Below are 17598 nucleotides of genomic sequence, written 5' to 3'. Positions count from 1 at the left end.
ATGAACGAGAAACTGTTGCTATATACTCTGCCTCAGCATATTTCTTGAATGTCTTCTATCATCTGGTTACCCAAATACCCGCATTTCCAACATGACAACCCCCAAACCTCTGGAGTTTTGTCAGGTAATAAAAAAAAAAATTAGGAGGAGTAGGAACCATTTCATTATATTTTATGAAACTGAGAGTTAGAAATGTCTTCAATTTGATGCATCTGGAGGTCTCCAAGAAGTAAATGACAGGTTGACAAAGCTGTTTTAATGCCGTAGTGTCAAAATGCCACCCCTCCTCACTCCCCGGAAAATGGCCAATTCTTAAAGCCCAGGGTTGAATCAGGTTTGCTGTGTAAAACGTCTTTCAGTGTCTGCAGCTTCTTGGCATTTTGACAGTTGTTCGAAGTAGCCATTTCAGCTATTGCAGTGGGGACAGTTTCAGTGGCCAACTCTGAAAAGACCAATGTGAACTATTTCAGTCAGAAAAAAAAAGAATCTCATGAGAGAGATGGCAAGGTTTGACGTGGATCTGGGAAGATGGTCTGTTTGGATCTGTAGAGGGAGGAGAATGTTCTAGCTGCCAACCATATGAACGTTAAATTTTTGGAGCATATTGGGCCCACATGTGAGCCTCACCTCTTGCAGGCTGCACGGCCATGGGCGGTCACTCAGCCTCTCTTTCCTCCAGCCTCATCTGTTAAGGGAGGAAGAACCAGACCCACAAGGACGTTGTGAACCGTAAGTGAGCCATGCGCAACGTAGAAAGTGAAAGTGTTAGTCGCTCAGTCGTGTCCTACTGTTTGCGACTCCATGGACGTGAGAGTTGGACTATAAAGAAAACTGAGTGCTGAAGAATTGATGCTTTGGAACTGCGGTGTTGGAGAAGACTCTTGAGAGTCCCTTGGACTGGAAGGAGATCCAACCAGTCCATCCTAAAGGAAATCAGTCCTGAATATTTATTGGAAGGACTGATGCTGAAGCTGAAACTGCAATACTTTGGCCACGTGACGTGAAGAACTGACTCATTGGAAAAGACCCTGATGCTGGGAAAGACTGAAGGTAGGAGGAGAAGTGGACGACAGAGGATGAGATGTTTGGATGGTATCACCGACTCGATGGACATGAGTTTGAGTGAACTCCGGGAATTGGTGATGGACAAGGAGGCCTGGCATGCTGTGGTCCATGGGGTTACAAAGAGTAGGACACAACGGAGCCACTGAACTGAACTGAACTGGACTGTTGCCCACCAGGCTCCTCTGTCCATAGCATTTCCCAGGCAAGAACACTGGAGTGGGTTGCCATTCCCATCTCTGGCTGATCTTCCCGATCCAGTGATTGAACCCAGGTCTTCTGCATTGCAAGGAGATTCTGTACTGTCTAAGCTACCAGTGAAGCAGGGTAAGCCTTCAGTCAGGGTTAGTGGGTGTGGTTAGTAGGTAAGAAGGGCAGCCAGTGAGAGCTCAGACTGGATGTTGGAGGTTGTCTTGTTGGAATCATGGCGGGGTATTGGAGACTGCTGGAGGATTCTGGAAAGGCAATAAGGGGACTGTGAGTTTGCTTTTCTGGGAAATTAATAGGGGGATGTTATAGAGATGACATTACAAAAACAAGACTTAATGAAGCTTATGCTGTTTTATCTTGCATAGCCTGACTGATTAAGTCTATTTATTGATTGTTTAGTTGCTTCTGGCATATACCAGAAAGTTTCCTTTTAAAAGGTATATCATCTAAAAGTTTAATTCTTTTTGGTGCTGAAATTCCTTTATTTGGCGGTAAGGATTGTTTCACTTGAAATTTGCACTTGATTTATAGGCTCTCTCAGGTGTCTTATTTCTTGGTTAATTTGGCAACAGTCGCTTAAAGTCCTCATAAAACACGTTAAGGATTCTTTCTGAATTGTACATCATGATCCAGGCTAGCTAGAGCTAACGACAACTTTTCTATTAAACTTTCTGATTAAAAATGTTCAAGCAGAGGTCTTTATTTTAGTGTAAAATTGCTTTATGGTTTGCAGGAAGCTGGCAGGCGATAATATAATATGCCATTGCTGTGGGTTTTCAGCAAGCTGCCAAATGGACTCCGCTGCTGTGAGCTTTACAATTGTCTGAACCTTTCTCGCCCAACTGCAAGATTATGAACATTAAAGCTGATCATATCCTACACTTAAATTACCATTTTTGCATTATCTTCAGTTCCTATGAATGGTTCTTGAAGTATAATCTTTATTTTTTTTGGAAAGCAAATGTTTATGGGAATGGTATTAAGGGCCAGGAATTTTAATTATGACAACTTTTGTACATTATTATTTCTTGAACCTTATGCCTATTTTTCTCAATATTGAAAATGGCTTGAAAGCAGTAGGATTATTAGAAAATTGACTCTATCACAGACGTGAATCACCAGGGGCCCCATTTGTATGCTTGCTTCAGACCTGTGCCCTAAAATGAGTTTAGGTGATACAGCTACTTTTGTCTGATGTAATATAGCATTCCAGTGATCTCAGTGATTAAATCAGTGATCTGATTTAATAAAACAATTCTAAAGGGTCAACTGATTTTTGCCTTCAAATGGTTTTATAAATTTGTTTTAAAAGAAATCTTGTTTTTACTGTTTACCCTGTACATTTTAAAGAGCTAGATAATCCAAGTTAACTAAAATAAGTTAACTAAACTCTTGAGGATGCTCACATAATAGAACATAGCCACTAAAAGTGTTGACTGCTGTCAGGATCACCTCTCATTCACCTGTGAAATTTTGCAAAGATGCGCTTGCCTGGAACAGCCTCTGTAGATTCAGATAAGATACTGATGGGGTAAGAGGCAGAGCTGATCTAGGGTTGACCATGAACACCTGTATTTTAAATCAGTTCCATAGGGTAATTCTAAAGCATAGCACTAGCTGAAAAGTACTGTTGACGAAAATTGCTTAATAGCATGTAGAAATATCCACAGTATGTGAAATAAGCTGTTTACTGTGTATAATATGATTCCACTGGGAGAAAAAAAGAAACGAAGTTAACAGTTTTCTCCGACGATATATACAGGCAATAATTCAGGAATGCCTAATCTCTGGAGATTCAGACTTGCATTTGAGTCAGTTCTTCTTTATATGACAGGTTAATTATCCATGTCTATAGCATTTCTTAGACATGGATAAGTAGAGTCACGTGGACTTCAAAGAGATCAAACCAGTCCATCCTAAAGGAAATCAGTCCTGAATGTTCATTGGAAGGGCAGATGCTAAAGCTAAAACTCCAATACTTTGGCTACGTGATGCGAAGAACTGACTCAATGGAAGAGACCCTGATGCTGGGAAAGATTGAAGGCAGGAGGAGAAGTGGACGACAGAGGATGAGATGGTTGGATGGTATCACTGATTCAATGGACATGAGTTTGAGTAAACTCCAGGAGTCGGTGATGGACAGGGAGGCCTGGCGTGCTGCAATCTCAAAGAGCCTGACACAACTGAGCGACTGAACTGAACTGATTGACTGACTGATAGTATTTCTTTACTGCCTTCCTTTGCTCCCATTTCTGGTGGCATTTGGGAGTAGGTTATATGTGCACATTGTTATCTTCTAAATTGCATATTGCTTTACTTGGCTGTGTGGGTTCTTTGAAATATTTCCACATCCTGAGTCTGGCAAATACATCAGAATTTGACATGCAGACCTGGATATCCTCTTTGGAAAGGAAAAATGGAGAGAAAGCCAAATACTAGATGAAATACTCTCCTAGATCACATTTTTAGAAAATGTTATGGCCCTGATTGTAGTCTGATGTGAGCTAAAAGAGGCCATACATCCTGAATGAGCTCATGCAATTAGAACAAATTTTGCTTAGAACTCCAGAAAACAGGCCTACTTCTCTCTCTGCTCGGGATGCCCACACATGTACTTTTCAAGTCTTTTCATTTCAGATGGCACTATTCTCCCGGAAATCCTCCAGCCTATGCACTTCACAGCATCATCACATTTCCTTTAGTTAATGTTCTTGAGTCACTGTTTCTGGAGTCTCAGGCCTTTGAACGTATTTGTTTTCTAGCCCTTACTGACACTTCCTTGCCTGTAAAATTTTCCCTGGTCTTATCCATCAGGCAGTCTGAACTGCTCACACCTACTGGGACTGAAGAACCACTTCCACTTAAGCAGCTGTCATCTTATTATTGAGTTTAGAAGAGTCAGTGGCACTTTTCATCTTATTGGATCTAATCTTCTCTTGCATTCGCACAAGGCTGTGTTTTTGCCTTTTTGTCACCATCTCAGGGCTGCCTTTGTTTATTCTGCCTGTCAGAATCGCACACTTAAAGGTGCAGTTGTTTTCGTTGTTATCCTCTACCTCTCTCCCTTGGATCCTTTATTTCTTTCTGTATATGTTCAGAGAAGAAGAAAGAAGGGGGAATTTAAGATGTGATTTTTAACTGTTTTTCCATAGTCTTATTTTGTGCAGTGTTAAAATCTCTAGCATAGTTGTCTGTGTATCCTATGCTCATGGACCTTATTCTTATTCCCTCGGGTTGGAGGGTCTTCTCTTGCAAAATCAGGACTAATAAGTAGGAGTGGGACAAACCTGGGAAATGAACCTGTCAGCCTGATCTTTTCCCAGCTGACCTCTGCCCAGTACTTCCAGCAGGCCCTTCAATGAAATCGTCCAACTCTTGCCTTATTTTTGCTCTGTTTTATGGCATCTACTGTTTGATTTAGATTTACACTTGGATATGTTTCTTTTTGCTGGACGTGTGTTTCAACTTGGAGCGAGTTTTGCTTTGAGTTTTAATTATATGAATAGTTTGACAGTATATTCTTTCTTCAGGAGATGACGAAGATGGCTAGTTGTTTGTTTCCACTCTGTACCAATAATTTTCTTGGCATTTAAATTAGTACCTGAGTTTCTGGAGAATGTATAAGTCAGTGAGAATCAGTTTTTATGAGAGGAAACTCTGAGGGATTTTATTTTCAGTTCAGTTCAGTCGCTCAGTCGTGTCCCACTCTTTGGGACCCCATGAATCGCAGCACGCTGGGCCTGCCTGTCCATCACCAACTCCCGGAGTTCACCCAGACTCGTGTCCATCGAGTCGGTGATGCCATTCAGCCATCTCATCCTCTGTCGTCCCCTTCTCCTCCTGCCCCCAATCCCTCCCAGCATCAGAGTCTTTTCCGATGAGTCAACTCTTCCCATGAATTGGCCAAGGTACTGGAGTTTCAGCTTCAGCATCATTCCTTCCAAGGAAATCCCAGGGCTGATCTTCAGAATGGACTGGTTGGATCTCCTTGCAGTCCAAGGGACTCTCAAGAGTCTTCTCCAACACCACAGTTGAAAAGCATCAATTCTTCGGCGCTCAGCCTTCTTCACAGTCCAACTCTCACATCCATACATGACCACAGGAAAAACCATAGCCTTGACTAGACAGACTTTTGTTGGCAAAGTAATGTCTCTGCTTTTGAATATGCTATCTAGGTTGGTCATAACTTTTCTTCCAAGGAGTAAGCGTCTTTTAATTTCATGGCTGCAGTCACCATCTGCAGTGATTTTGGAGCCCCCCAAAATAAAGTCTGACACTGTTTTCACTGTTTCCCCATCTATTTGCCATGAAGTGGTGGGACCAGATGCCATGATCTTCGTTTTCTGAATGTTGAGCTTTAGGCCAACTTTTTCACTCTCCTCTTTCACTTTCATCAAGAGGCTTTTTAGTTCCTCTTCCCTTTCTGCCATAAAGGTGGTGTCATCTGCATATCTAAGGTTATTGATATTTCTCCTGGGAATCTTGATTCCAGCTTCTGCCTCTTCCAGCCCAGCATTTCTCATGATGTACTCTGCATATAAGTTAAATAAGCAGGGTGACAATATACAGCCTTGACGTACTCCTTTTCCTATTTGGAACCAGTCTGTTGTTCCATGTCCAGTTCTAACAGTTACTTCCTGACCTGCATACAGATTTCTCAAGAGGCAGGTCAGGTGGTCTGGTATTCCTGTCTCTTTCAGAATTTTCCACAGTTTATTGTGATCCACACAGTGAAAGGCTTTGGCATAGTCAGTAAAGCAGAAATAGATGTTTTTCTGGAACTCTCTTGCTTTTTCGATGATAAGTCAGTGAGAATCAGTTTTTAATGAGAGGAAACTGTGAGGGATTTTCTTTTACTAGCACTTGAAGATATTGATTTGTTTCTCATTATAGAAACTGAAATCAAACATATCTAGGAAGAGTTGAGTGTGGAACAAATGAGTGGTTCTGAAAATAGTATGTCAGAGAAGAAAAAAAAAATTAGAAAATGGCTCAAGAAGTTGTACTTTGAATAACGTTTGCCCTTTACAAAGGACAGTGAGAAGATCCTCTTCATAAGCAGCAGCCCAGCACAAAACCGGCTTTCCTTGCTAATGAAAAGCTGCAGGGACTGTGTGTTGCTGTCTTCAAGATCTATTCTTCTCCCAGCAAGTCTCCTCTCTGTCCCTACCTGAATCTTTTGCTTAATATTTCATTTTGTAAATTTAAAGAGAGCCCACTCTTCTTCCAAAAAGGTTTTCGCTTTGTTTCACAACAGTACACACGCTGCATTAATATAAGAAAGAACACAGTTAGGGTCTCCTGCACAGCTCCTAAGAGCTCAGATCTTTCCCTTAAACTATCCTGGACGTTTTCTGTGGTTCCTGCTGTCACCTCTGGTGGTTTTGTCTATCCCCATGGCTTCAGGGCTCAGTTTTTGAGTGGTTTCCAAATATGTAATTCTTTGACCTCTCCCTTGAATAAGAGACATGTAATTCCAATCTTCTACTGGATCATTCCACCTGAATTTTTAGCTGAGACCTCAAACTCACACTTTCATTTTACAGTATAATCCTTGATAAAATGCATGTGGCTGTGTTGGTTTATCACCAAAATTCCCAGAATGACTCAGTCATAAGGAAAGCTATTCATATAATCCACCCATAACCAAAGAATCTAAGGGGACTGGGAACCATGTCATTATCTACATCGATTCTGAAAAAGCAGAGCAGTCAGCCTCTTGTTTGACAACCCATCATAGACTGGCATAGGGATAGATATTGAAAAAAACAAACAAACAGTGAGAGGTAGGTTTAGTCAGACTAAAAAGTTATAGTAACACAGAGAATGATAGGAATCATTTGACGAAAATTAATATAAAATAACAAATTGCATCATATACCAAAATAAGTGTAAGGTGAGTTAAAGACAAAGGCCAGGTGTTCCCCAGGGTTTTTAAAATTTGCCTCCTTCGAGGACCGATCCCTTGGGAGAATTCTGGAAGGGAGGAAGGAAACCCTGCAGTCAGCTTGAGAGTGAGCCTATGGAGGTGGAATCCCGCTTCTGTTTCTCTTGTTAATTTAGGCTTGGTGGTGGTATGATTTTCTGCGGTTTGTGTGAACTGTTGTAATTTCTAATTGCTTCTTTCCTTCCGCAGTATACTCAGTTTCCTAGGCTCGCTGCATTCTTTGGTAATAGGAAACGCAGCCTCAGTTTACATCAAGTCCATCTCCCTGCTGTCCTGGCTCGGTTGTCTTTTTAGATAGTGGCATGAAAATCTCAAGATGTGATTTTTAGACTTTAAATTCTTGTTTTCAGGGCAGTAAATGAAAGGCTCTTTATTTCCCATGGAAGTTGTGAGTCGAGTTGGCTCATGGTGGGCACCTTGTGCTTCCTGACCAAGCACCCTGTCCATGCCATTGTGCTCTCGTTGATGTAGAGCAACTCTTATTTTATAAATATACATGTCTCAGATACACGGCTCCGCAGTAAGTGGTATTTCATCAATTCCATAAGATAGAGAAAAAGAGCTAAGATGCAGCTTTGCACATGCCCAAGACTGTTTAGCATTTGTATCTGTAAAGATGACTTGAAAACTGCCCACTAGGGCAGCATTTGGAATGTGGATGAAAGGGGATAAGCCAACCACAAACCAGGAAAGAGCTCATGCTGGGCACTGATCATACTAAATAACTTATCCCTGATTTTTCTGTTTTAGCTCTGAGCTGACTTGTTTATTTTAATGGCCTTCAACCGCTGTTCTCGGGACAGGTTGAGACACAGCACTGTGTCATTTTCAAAACCCAATGCTTTAACAAGTGCACGGTGTTCATTCTGGACATTGTTATTCTTCTGTATTTTTGGAAAGATATATTTTGCCACTTTTCTTTTCTAGTAACTTGTTTCTCCACGTCACAATCCGGTGACTATTGTTATTCTAAGATGGTAATAAATTTGTGTTGTGGATCCTTCTGCTGATGCTTTGACCGCTCACTGGTTCAGTGCAGTTGCAGCGTTGAATGGTACTCAGAATTTGGCCAAAATCTGCAGGGAGATATACCGTGAATATGTAGCCTGGAGCTTTCATCTTATACCCACATGATCTCTCATCCCTTTAAAAGAGAGCTTTAATAAGTGCGTGTGGGTATATATGTAGTTTCAGCATCTTGTTTTCTCTTTTGCTAACTAATAGTTTACTATCCTACTAGATTAAATGATCAAATCATGGTCATCTTAAGGAATAAATAATTTATATAACCAGAGCATTCTGTCATAAGAGCATCAAAACATCTGTATTAGACAGCTTTTCAAAATATTGAATGCTGGGGTCTCTTGTGACACTTGTACACAGAAGTATAACTTATATTCAAGATCATGTATCATTTTCTCTTAACAGTTGACTTCAAACCCCGTGCCAGCATGGATACTGTCCATCATATGTTACTGTTTGGATGCAATATGCCAGCGTCCACTGGAAATTACTGGTAAGGGATGGATGGGTTCATAGTACAAAGGTGTGTAGAAAATGTATTTTTTGTTAGTACAGGGTGCATCTTTGCGAAATATTTTACAGCTGATTAATAAATAGGCAGAATATTTCTTTTTTAGGAAAGAGTTGTTCCTTTGCAGCTCGTGGTTATCATGGTTCGATTTTCACAGTTCTTCAGTCTGCTGTGGCACAGCCATCCGTCTTTGTCACTGACTTAATGAATATATGCTCATTGTCAGAGATAACATGTCAAGGTGAAGACAGCTTGTAGAGAAAGATTGAAACCGAGATGATGGATACCCTGATGTTTATTTTTTTAAGTTCATGATTCAACCCAAAGAGTACCATGGATCTGTTTGTTGAGTCCTCTTATCCCATATGCTGTGCTAGTTGGCCTATATACACCATTTAAAATGGAAACGAAAATTTTGGCTAAGTGTCTCTTCAAGGAGCTGTTACCCTGCTTCAGAGATGAGGAGTCTGAAGTTCAAAGAGTCAGTGACTTGCGCAAGGTAACACGGCTGGCTGGAGTCACGCCAGGACTGAACCCTGGATTGTCTGGTTCCAAATCCAAAGTTATTTCTGTTTTACCACACTGCCTCCCATTTATTCAAGTAACTGTTGCAGTTTTAGAATCTATTTTAATCACTGCGGTGAATCTTAATATCATGTCATGAACAGTCAATAAACATCTATTAAATGTCTGTTATATGCCAACACTGCAGCAGGTGCTGGGGGATGTTCTCAGATAAACAGATATATTTTCCGCCCCCAGAAGCTTACAGCATAATTGTGGTGAGATCTTCCCTTTCATTTTATCCTCTGGGAGTTCATGAAGATCAGTGATCTTTGAAAATAGCTGTGCATTTTCAGCCTCATATTTTGCACCTCTAGCCGGAATCACTGTTGCGTATTTAGCAGACCAGAGTGACCGGTGTGTCCTGCTTTGCATTTGGAAAGGGACCGCTCTTGCTCCTGCCCCTGCATAGTCACAGAGACTGATAGACCTTTCTATGCGCGCCCTAATAGTCATCAGGCTAATTCAAGGCACGCAGCAGCTACTTTCTAGCCACTTTTATAATAAACAATTGTAATATGTATTTGGAACTGTTAAAAACACAGGGCAATTAGTGGAAATCTCCCTGGACCAAGTACCATCAGAGCACTTGTTAATAGTCTTAAGTTATTTGAGGAAAGGGGTGTATCACGTAGGAAGCCAGCTCACATGACTGGGTGTATGGAAAAATGGAGTCAGCAAATTACAGTTAATACCCTGTGACATCAACATTCCAGATTTTGCTCTTTAGTAAATTTTTGTGAATAAAATCCTGGGGATTAAAAGATTATTCTGTGACAGCTTTTTCTGAATCTTGTTCAGCAAATCATGTATTCTGGTTTTTATGTTTTAAAAATATTTCTTGTGAAATGAGCGATATTTACCTTTGAATTAGAATTAGTGAAAATAGCTAGAGGGTATGTAAGCTTTTAAAATCTGCTTTAGCTTCACTGTAATTCAAGAGAATGAGTGAAAAAAAGCACTGAAATGTTATCATGGCTTTAATTATTAAGAAAAATTATATAAAATGAACGAAGCTTGGTTCACCATTTTCATGTTCAGGGACTATCAAAAGAAACATATTATTTTGACTCTTTTAAAATATTAATATCCTTAAATGTACTATTTTGAAATTAAGTTTATAAAATATATTTTCCAAAAGACTTCCAGGTTGGGGAAAAATATTCAAAGAAAAATGTATGTGAAAGTGAAAACAGCCATTTTGAGAAAAGTAATTGCTGCAGTATTTTTTTGTTTGTTTGCTAAAATTATTACTTGAAAGGCATCATGTAGAGTAAATGTGTAATGAACTATCTAGATTCTGTTGGTAAATTATTTATTCCATGTGGGCTGGCCTTGATTTTTTCACTGTAGCAAGGGACTGACACTAGATCATTTACAGAATTCCTCTGTGCTCTAAACTTTCATAATTCTATGAATATAAATTGCATGCAAATACTGAGTCAGATTGGAAAGGCATCAGTATCAGGAGTTGGAGACATGAATGAGTCATACCGGTTGACTCATCTCAAGCAGGCAGGCCACTGTGTTTTGCCATTGAGTTGCATCACTGAGTAATTAGAATTCTTAACAGCATTATACCCACATCATTTCAAATGGACTTTTAAAATCTGTCTTGCAGCCCATATTCCCTGTGAATCTATAGGTTAGTTATAATTGACATTCTAACCATATATCATGGACAATAATTGATGCTTTTAACCAGCTCAAAGTGTTCATCTAGCATTTAAAATTAGGATTTTTTTCACTTCATAAACGTAGGATCTGTTCAATATGCAAGCTAGGAAATGTACTTTAAGTAAAACTGTTTAGTGACTTTGGCTTTCTCAGTCTAGCCCTATTCTCCATTTTAAAATGAGGTAGACTTTTTATTCCCCAATATTTGGCAAAATCCACGCATCTTTTTGGCTTGCCTGGTGACTCAGATGGTAAAGAATCTGCTTGCAATGCAGGAAACCCCCAGTTTGACCCCTGAGTTGGGAAGAGCCCCTGGAGAAGGGAATGGCAACCCACTCCAGCATTTTTGCCTGGAGAATCCCATGGTCAGAAGAGGCTGGTGGGCTACAGTCTGTGAGGTCGAAAAGAATCGGACATGGCTGAGCGACTAACACTACCATTTAGCGCATTAGAGCTCACAGCTGAACTTTTCAGTTGCTTCACAGAAACATCTCCTACACCCTACCCCTGATGCCCCTCAGGCTCAGACAGTCAGCAGATATTTTCCAACTGCTTAGCTTCTTATCCTCCCACCTGAATTATAATTCTAATAACAAAAATCTATCAGTGGCAAAAGCCTTGCATTGTTTTTCTGCATTGTCTGAGTCATGGAATTTATCTCACTCATTTTACAGTTGCAAATCTATTCTTCAGTTGCTCCACGATATAGACAGTACTTAAATGAAGATTCCCAAACTTTCACATATATTTTTGGTTATGATACCAGCAGTGGTTTTTAATGTGTAAGAATATCAAGAACTCATTCACACTCTGAGGAAATCATTTTGAGAATACAAAACTGTTTTAGTGAAAGAAGATAAAGTGAAGAGGATATTTAATACCATGATGAGATTAAAAATCCACCTTTTAAGGCAAGAGAAGGAAAAATTAAACAATTGTTTGTTTTCTGGGCCCTTTGTTCTCCCCCCTCCACTCTGGTGTGCATTGTGCACCTGCTTTGTGTATTAATCAGACCTCCCCAGTTGAAATTGGGATTAAAATACCTGGTCAGGGATAAAGACTAGTTTTTCTTCTCCTGGCAGCTGTCATGTACTTCTTTAGAAAATAACTTTCCTTTCTCAGTCCCGTCAGGGCTCACAATGACCCACAACCCACCATGTACCTGCAGACATCTTTGGTGAACTTTATGTCCAATGCCAATATATCATTTCCCTTAAAGACAGAGATTGGTATAGAACTGATGGTCAGACAGTCTGGGAGATGCTGGGGCTATACCTAATGGAAATCCTGAAATACTTACTTACGAACCTTATCTATGTCACTAGCAATATTATTTGTGTTCCGCCTGTTTTACAAGGTAATTGTTCATTACCCTTCCAGATATGTGCCTGAGCCTCAGATAAAACTAATGATGATTAGGCAACTTGAAACCATTCATCAAATATATAGACCTGTAAGATCAATGATTGTAATAGTGTCATTCTAGATATGGGAAGAAGCGACAAGAGAAAACCGTTTCCTGGACTGTAACAGACTAGGAAGACAGATGGGCCAGAGGCTCTGGGCTGTGGGTTGCAGGGTGAGGCCCAGTAATAGCACCTTGAGAAAATGTTTTCAAGAAAATGTTTCTTGTTATCAAGAAAATGTTTTCCTGATCTGGGAATGAACATTCTGAGCATCATGGGACAAACCGGTCACAGAATGCCTCCCAAACCTTGGTGCAAATTAGGACTGAAAGAGAAGGGCTTGTAAAATAAAGAATATTGCCCACCATCCAGTTCTACGGGAGTCAAGTCATTGGCCATTGCAGTCACTCCCCTGCAGTACACCCTGAAAGGAATTCAGGGCGAAAGTCAGGACCCTTGTGAATGGTCAGGACCCTTGCGAAGTCAGGACCCCAGGAATTCAGGGCGAAGGTCAGGACCCTTGTGAAAGGTTGGGACCCTTGCGAAATCAGGATCCCAGGAATTCAGGGCGAAGGTCAGGACCCTTGTGAAGGGTCAAGACCCTTGCGAAGTCAGGACCCCAGGCGAAGGCCCCTTGTGCTCTGGGCAAACTGGCACAACTGGCCCTCAGATAGACATTTTGGGGAGGAGGGAACTTTATGACTCAGTTTCTTGCATCCTCCCATGCTTAGAAAAGCATTTACAGCGTTAGCTAAGATGTCTGTTCCTCACAACTAGCAGCAACCTTGTCCTGAGTTGTGTGCTTGGTTGCACACACTCCCTGCAGCAAAAGCACGTATGTACTGACCTCCCCACCTTCCGTTCCCAAGCAGTTCTCAGAGACTGCTTCCTGGGTTGTAACCTCAGTTTGGCTCCAAGAATATTTTCCATTGATTTCTTAGGGTCACTACTTTTTCAACTTGTAAAAATAATTTATTTTTACGGTTTGGAAAAAGTATTTTGTTCCATTTAGGTTGGTTAATTTCATTAATTTAAAAATGTTTTTCTTTATTCTGTCACATATAAAATTATATAAAGAGAAAAAATGTGAAAAGGAGTGCTCGGATTGAGTCCAACTGGAGGGGTTATAGCAAAAATTAGTGTTTTACACAGTGTCTTAGACCACCTTCTTTTACCTTGAGCCCTGTTAAACTGTTTAATTTCCTCATGGTTCTAAATTTAATAAATAACTCCAGTTTTTCTATTTCTTTAAGTTTTATGTGTTACATTTCTCTTTATTTTATATGAAGTTTATTTTTAATTGGAAGATAATTGCTTTACATTGTTGTATTAGGGCTTCCTGGTGGCTCAGTTGGTAAAGAATCTGCCTGCAATGCAGGAGACCTGGGTTTGATCCCTGTGTTAAGATTCCCTGGAAAAAGGAATGGTTATCCACTCTAGTATTCTTGCCTAGAGAATTTCTTGGACAGAGAAGCTTGGTGGGCCACAGTCTGTGGGGTTGCCAAGAGTCAGACAGGACTAAGTGACTAACACTTTCACTTTTCTTTAGGGTTAGGGTGACTTGAGAGAGGGACACTGAAACATGTGTGTTACCATATGTAAAATAGATAGCTAACAGGAAGTTGCTGATAACACAAGGGAGTTCATCCTGGTGCTCTGTGACACCCTAGAGGGGTGCGCAGAGGGGAGAGGTGGAAGAGAGGTTCAAAGAGGGAGGGACAAATGTATATTTATGGCTGATTCACACTGTTGTATGGTGGATTCCCTGTGATTCGTTTTTTTTGTTGATGCCCAAAACATCAAGTTCAGATCTCCTCCCTTCTCTGTTTGTTAGCTAGGATTTCCCCCTGCTTTCACACTAGTGTTTTATTTTCACTGCCAGCAAGTTGGCAAATAGGTGTGTGTGTAATGAACATTTTCCCCCGGAAATTATGAAGTCATAATTCACCCCCTGTCTTCAGGCAGCACTTTTAATATGAGGGCCAAGAGCCATTCTGATGATGTTTCACTGTGGTGCTGCCCTCCTTTGCTCTCTGTAATTGCCTCTTTCTACTGTTCATTAAAATATATTTACAGTTGTATTAAGTTTACATGAAAACAGTAGACACAGCATGAAGCAGTTTTCATTATGTAGTCATTTTAAAGTTTGTTTTTTTTTTCCTCTGCACATATTTCAGTCTTTTGTGTCTCATTCCAAATTAGCAGCTCACACTGGTAATGTGTCTAGTTAATTATATGCATGTGCATTTAAATTGCATACATTGATGTGAACCTTTTAATATACTGTGGGGTGGTCCCTTTATAGTTAGAGTGGGCCTGGTGCTCAATTGTAAATTAACATACCTCTTGAGGATGCACATAACCAGCTGATGGAAAAGCAGCCGCTCTGCTGGCCCATGGCAGGAAGGCAGCAGTACCTATTAGAGGGAACTCTCATCCCTTCCTTCCTAGACTTTTAAAGGAGGAGACAGCTGCATCTAGGGACCAAGGGGGAGTAATGGCCCCAGGACGAGTAAGCAGAGCAAGAGCTCGATTGGCTGGACCACATTTGTACTTGCAGGCTTAAGTCAAAGTGCAGCAGTTCCAAGCTCCCCAGACTTGTTGGCTGATTTGGAGCCATAACTGAGCAGATACTGTCTGGGGCTTTTAGAAATGAGGTCAGAAAATGAGGTGCTGAAAACTAGGTAGTTTAGATATTAAAAGATGTATTCCCACTCTCCGTGAAAATATGGTAAATTTTAGATCTTGGAAATTCTATGTATCTATTCAATCCATCTAGTCAAAGCCATGGTTTTTCCAGGAGTCATGTATAGATGTGTGAGTTGGACTGTAAAGAAAGCTGAGCACTGAAGAATTGATGCTTTTGAACTGTGGTGTTGGAGAAGACTCTTGAGAGTCCCTTGGACTGCAAGGAGATCGAACCCGTCCATCCTAAAGGAAATCGGTCCTGAATATTCACTGGATAGACTGATGCTGAAAGTAAAACTCCCATAGTTTGGCCACCTGATGTGAAGAGCTGACTCATTAGAAAAGACCCTGATGCTGGAAAAGATTGAAGGGATGAGGAGAGGGGATGACAGAGGATGAGATGGTTGGATGACGTCAGCAACTCAATGAACATGAGTTTGAGTAAGCTCTGGGAGTTCGTGATGGACAGGGAAGCCTAGCGTGCTGCAGTCCATGGAGTTGCAAAGAGTCAGACATGACTGAGCAACTGAACTGAACTAAGCACAGGACTTAGGGCTCAAGACAATTTGTGACTGCAGATCCCAAGATTGTGTGTTCACAATATTGGGTGATTGAAGTAAATGGGCTTCTTCTGTATTGCGCCTTGTACTTTGACATGATCATCTATGTTGAGTTAAAATGATTGTTTTCAGTCTTAGGAATTAATATTGGATTTGAAAACTCTTTCTATTGACGCTTATGACCAGCTACACTTTTCAAATCTAAGGGTGCTTCTACAGGTTGTTAAATCTTTTTTGGAAAGAAGAATTCCGGCTGGTTAAATGAGGCTGTTTCCAGCTGTTCTAACGTGGACTCATTCTCAAGCTGAAGCGGTAGCGCTTTACCATCCTGTGAAGCTTTAGCTTAAATTCCTTTCAACTGCTTCTATTTATTAACCACCTGCTGTGTTTTTTTTAAATGCCACTGTCTCCACAAGGTTACAGATGCTGATGAGGGGAGAAAGAAAAGTAGCTAAAACACAAATATACATAGAGAGAAGGCTGTATGTGAGACACCCTGCTTGGTTACTCATTTAAATGACTGGTTTCTTTTTTTAGGGGGATGTTACTTCCCAGATAAGTATGCAGCTTTGTTGCCTCCCTTATGATGATAATGATTTTTTGGCTGAGAGTGGTATTTGCCTATGCTGACATTAGGCAGCCTCTCCGCATCCTAGCTACTTGTCATCTATAGGCTATACAGCAAGATTCACCAGGTGCCCCTCTTTGTTTCTTTTGCCATAGTGTAGCTTCTAAAGTTTAACATACATAATATATTGTCAGTATAAATAAAAATAACAGTCTTCAAAATCTGTGCCATCCTTGTTCTAAGCACTGTAAAATGTGTCTTTGATTGTAGCAGCATAGTTAGACATAAGTTGCTGCTGCTGCTGCTAAGTTGCTTCAGTTGCTGACTCTGTGTGACCCCATTGACTGCAGCCCACCAGGCTCCCTATCCCTGGGATTCTCCAGGCAAGAACACTGGAGTGGGTTGCCATTTCCTTCTCCAATGCAGGAAAGTGAAAAGTGAAAGTCAAGTCTCTCAGTCATGTCCGACTCTTAGTGACCCCATGGACTGCAGCCCACCAGGCTCCTCCATCCATGGGATTTTCCAGGCAAGAGTACTGGAGTGGGTTGCCACTGCCTTCTCCAGACATAAGTTACTGCTAGGCTAAAATTAATTGCATCCATTTCCTTTTTCTACTTTAAGATTTTAATAGATTCATGTTATTTTGCACATCCGAATAGTATAAAGAATCTTCATTAAAATATAGTTGGCATCTTGCTCTAAGTTCTAGTCACCAGTGATCATATTCCTCGGCTACTTTTTAGGTGCCTGTGTTAGAGGTGTCGATAGCAGTTCCTTAAGAACTGGTCACTTCTTAGTGGACTAGTGTCAGTTTTAATAAAATGGAATGGCATGGTTGTAACCATCTTGATAGTTTCAACAGAAAATAACATCACGTGATTTAAAACATTAGTATGTTTTCACAAGATGATTGTTTATGGTCACTAGGGTAGCAGTGTTATGTTGTTCAGTCGCTCAGTCGTGTCTGACCCTTTGCCACCCCATGGCCTGCAGCACACCAGGCTTCCTTGTCTTTCACTATGTCCTGGAGCATGCTCAAACTCATGTCCATTGAGTCAGTGATGCCATCCAACCATCTCATCCTCTGTCATCCCCTTCTCCTCCTGCCCTCAATCTTTCCCAACATCAGGGTCTTTTCCAATGAGTCAGCTACTTTGGCCCTCCATCAGGTGGCCAAAGTATTGGAGCTTCAGCCGCAGCATCAGTCCCTCCACTGGATACTCAGGATTGATTTTCTTCAGGATTGGACTGGTTTGATCTCCTTTCTGTCCAAAGGACTCTCAAGAGTCTTCTCCAACACCACAGTTCAAAAGCATCAATTCTTTAGTGCTCAGCCTTCTTTATGGTCCAACTCTCACATCCATACATGACTCCTGGGAAAA

General features: G+C 40.8%; 1 protein-coding gene across 10 annotated transcripts in view; it reads left to right on the top strand.

The window, feature by feature from the left end:
* The window catches only part of PAM (peptidylglycine alpha-amidating monooxygenase), a 323067-nt gene that overhangs the window by 192977 nt on the left and 112492 nt on the right, over positions 1–17598 (top strand). For all 10 annotated transcript variants that reach the window (XM_018049999.1, XM_018049998.1, XM_018050006.1 and 7 more), the window contains exon 6: positions 8648–8735. In XM_018049999.1, coding sequence (XP_017905488.1) covers positions 8648–8735 — 88 coding nt within the window. The remainder of the gene's footprint in view (positions 1–8647; positions 8736–17598) is intronic.

Source organism: Capra hircus, chromosome 7 (assembly GCF_001704415.2).
Source record: "Capra hircus breed San Clemente chromosome 7, ASM170441v1, whole genome shotgun sequence".
Lineage (NCBI taxonomy): Eukaryota > Metazoa > Chordata > Mammalia > Artiodactyla > Bovidae > Capra > Capra hircus.
The sequence above is the reverse complement of the archived record's forward strand: the minus strand, read 5'-3'. Positions and strand labels throughout refer to the sequence as shown.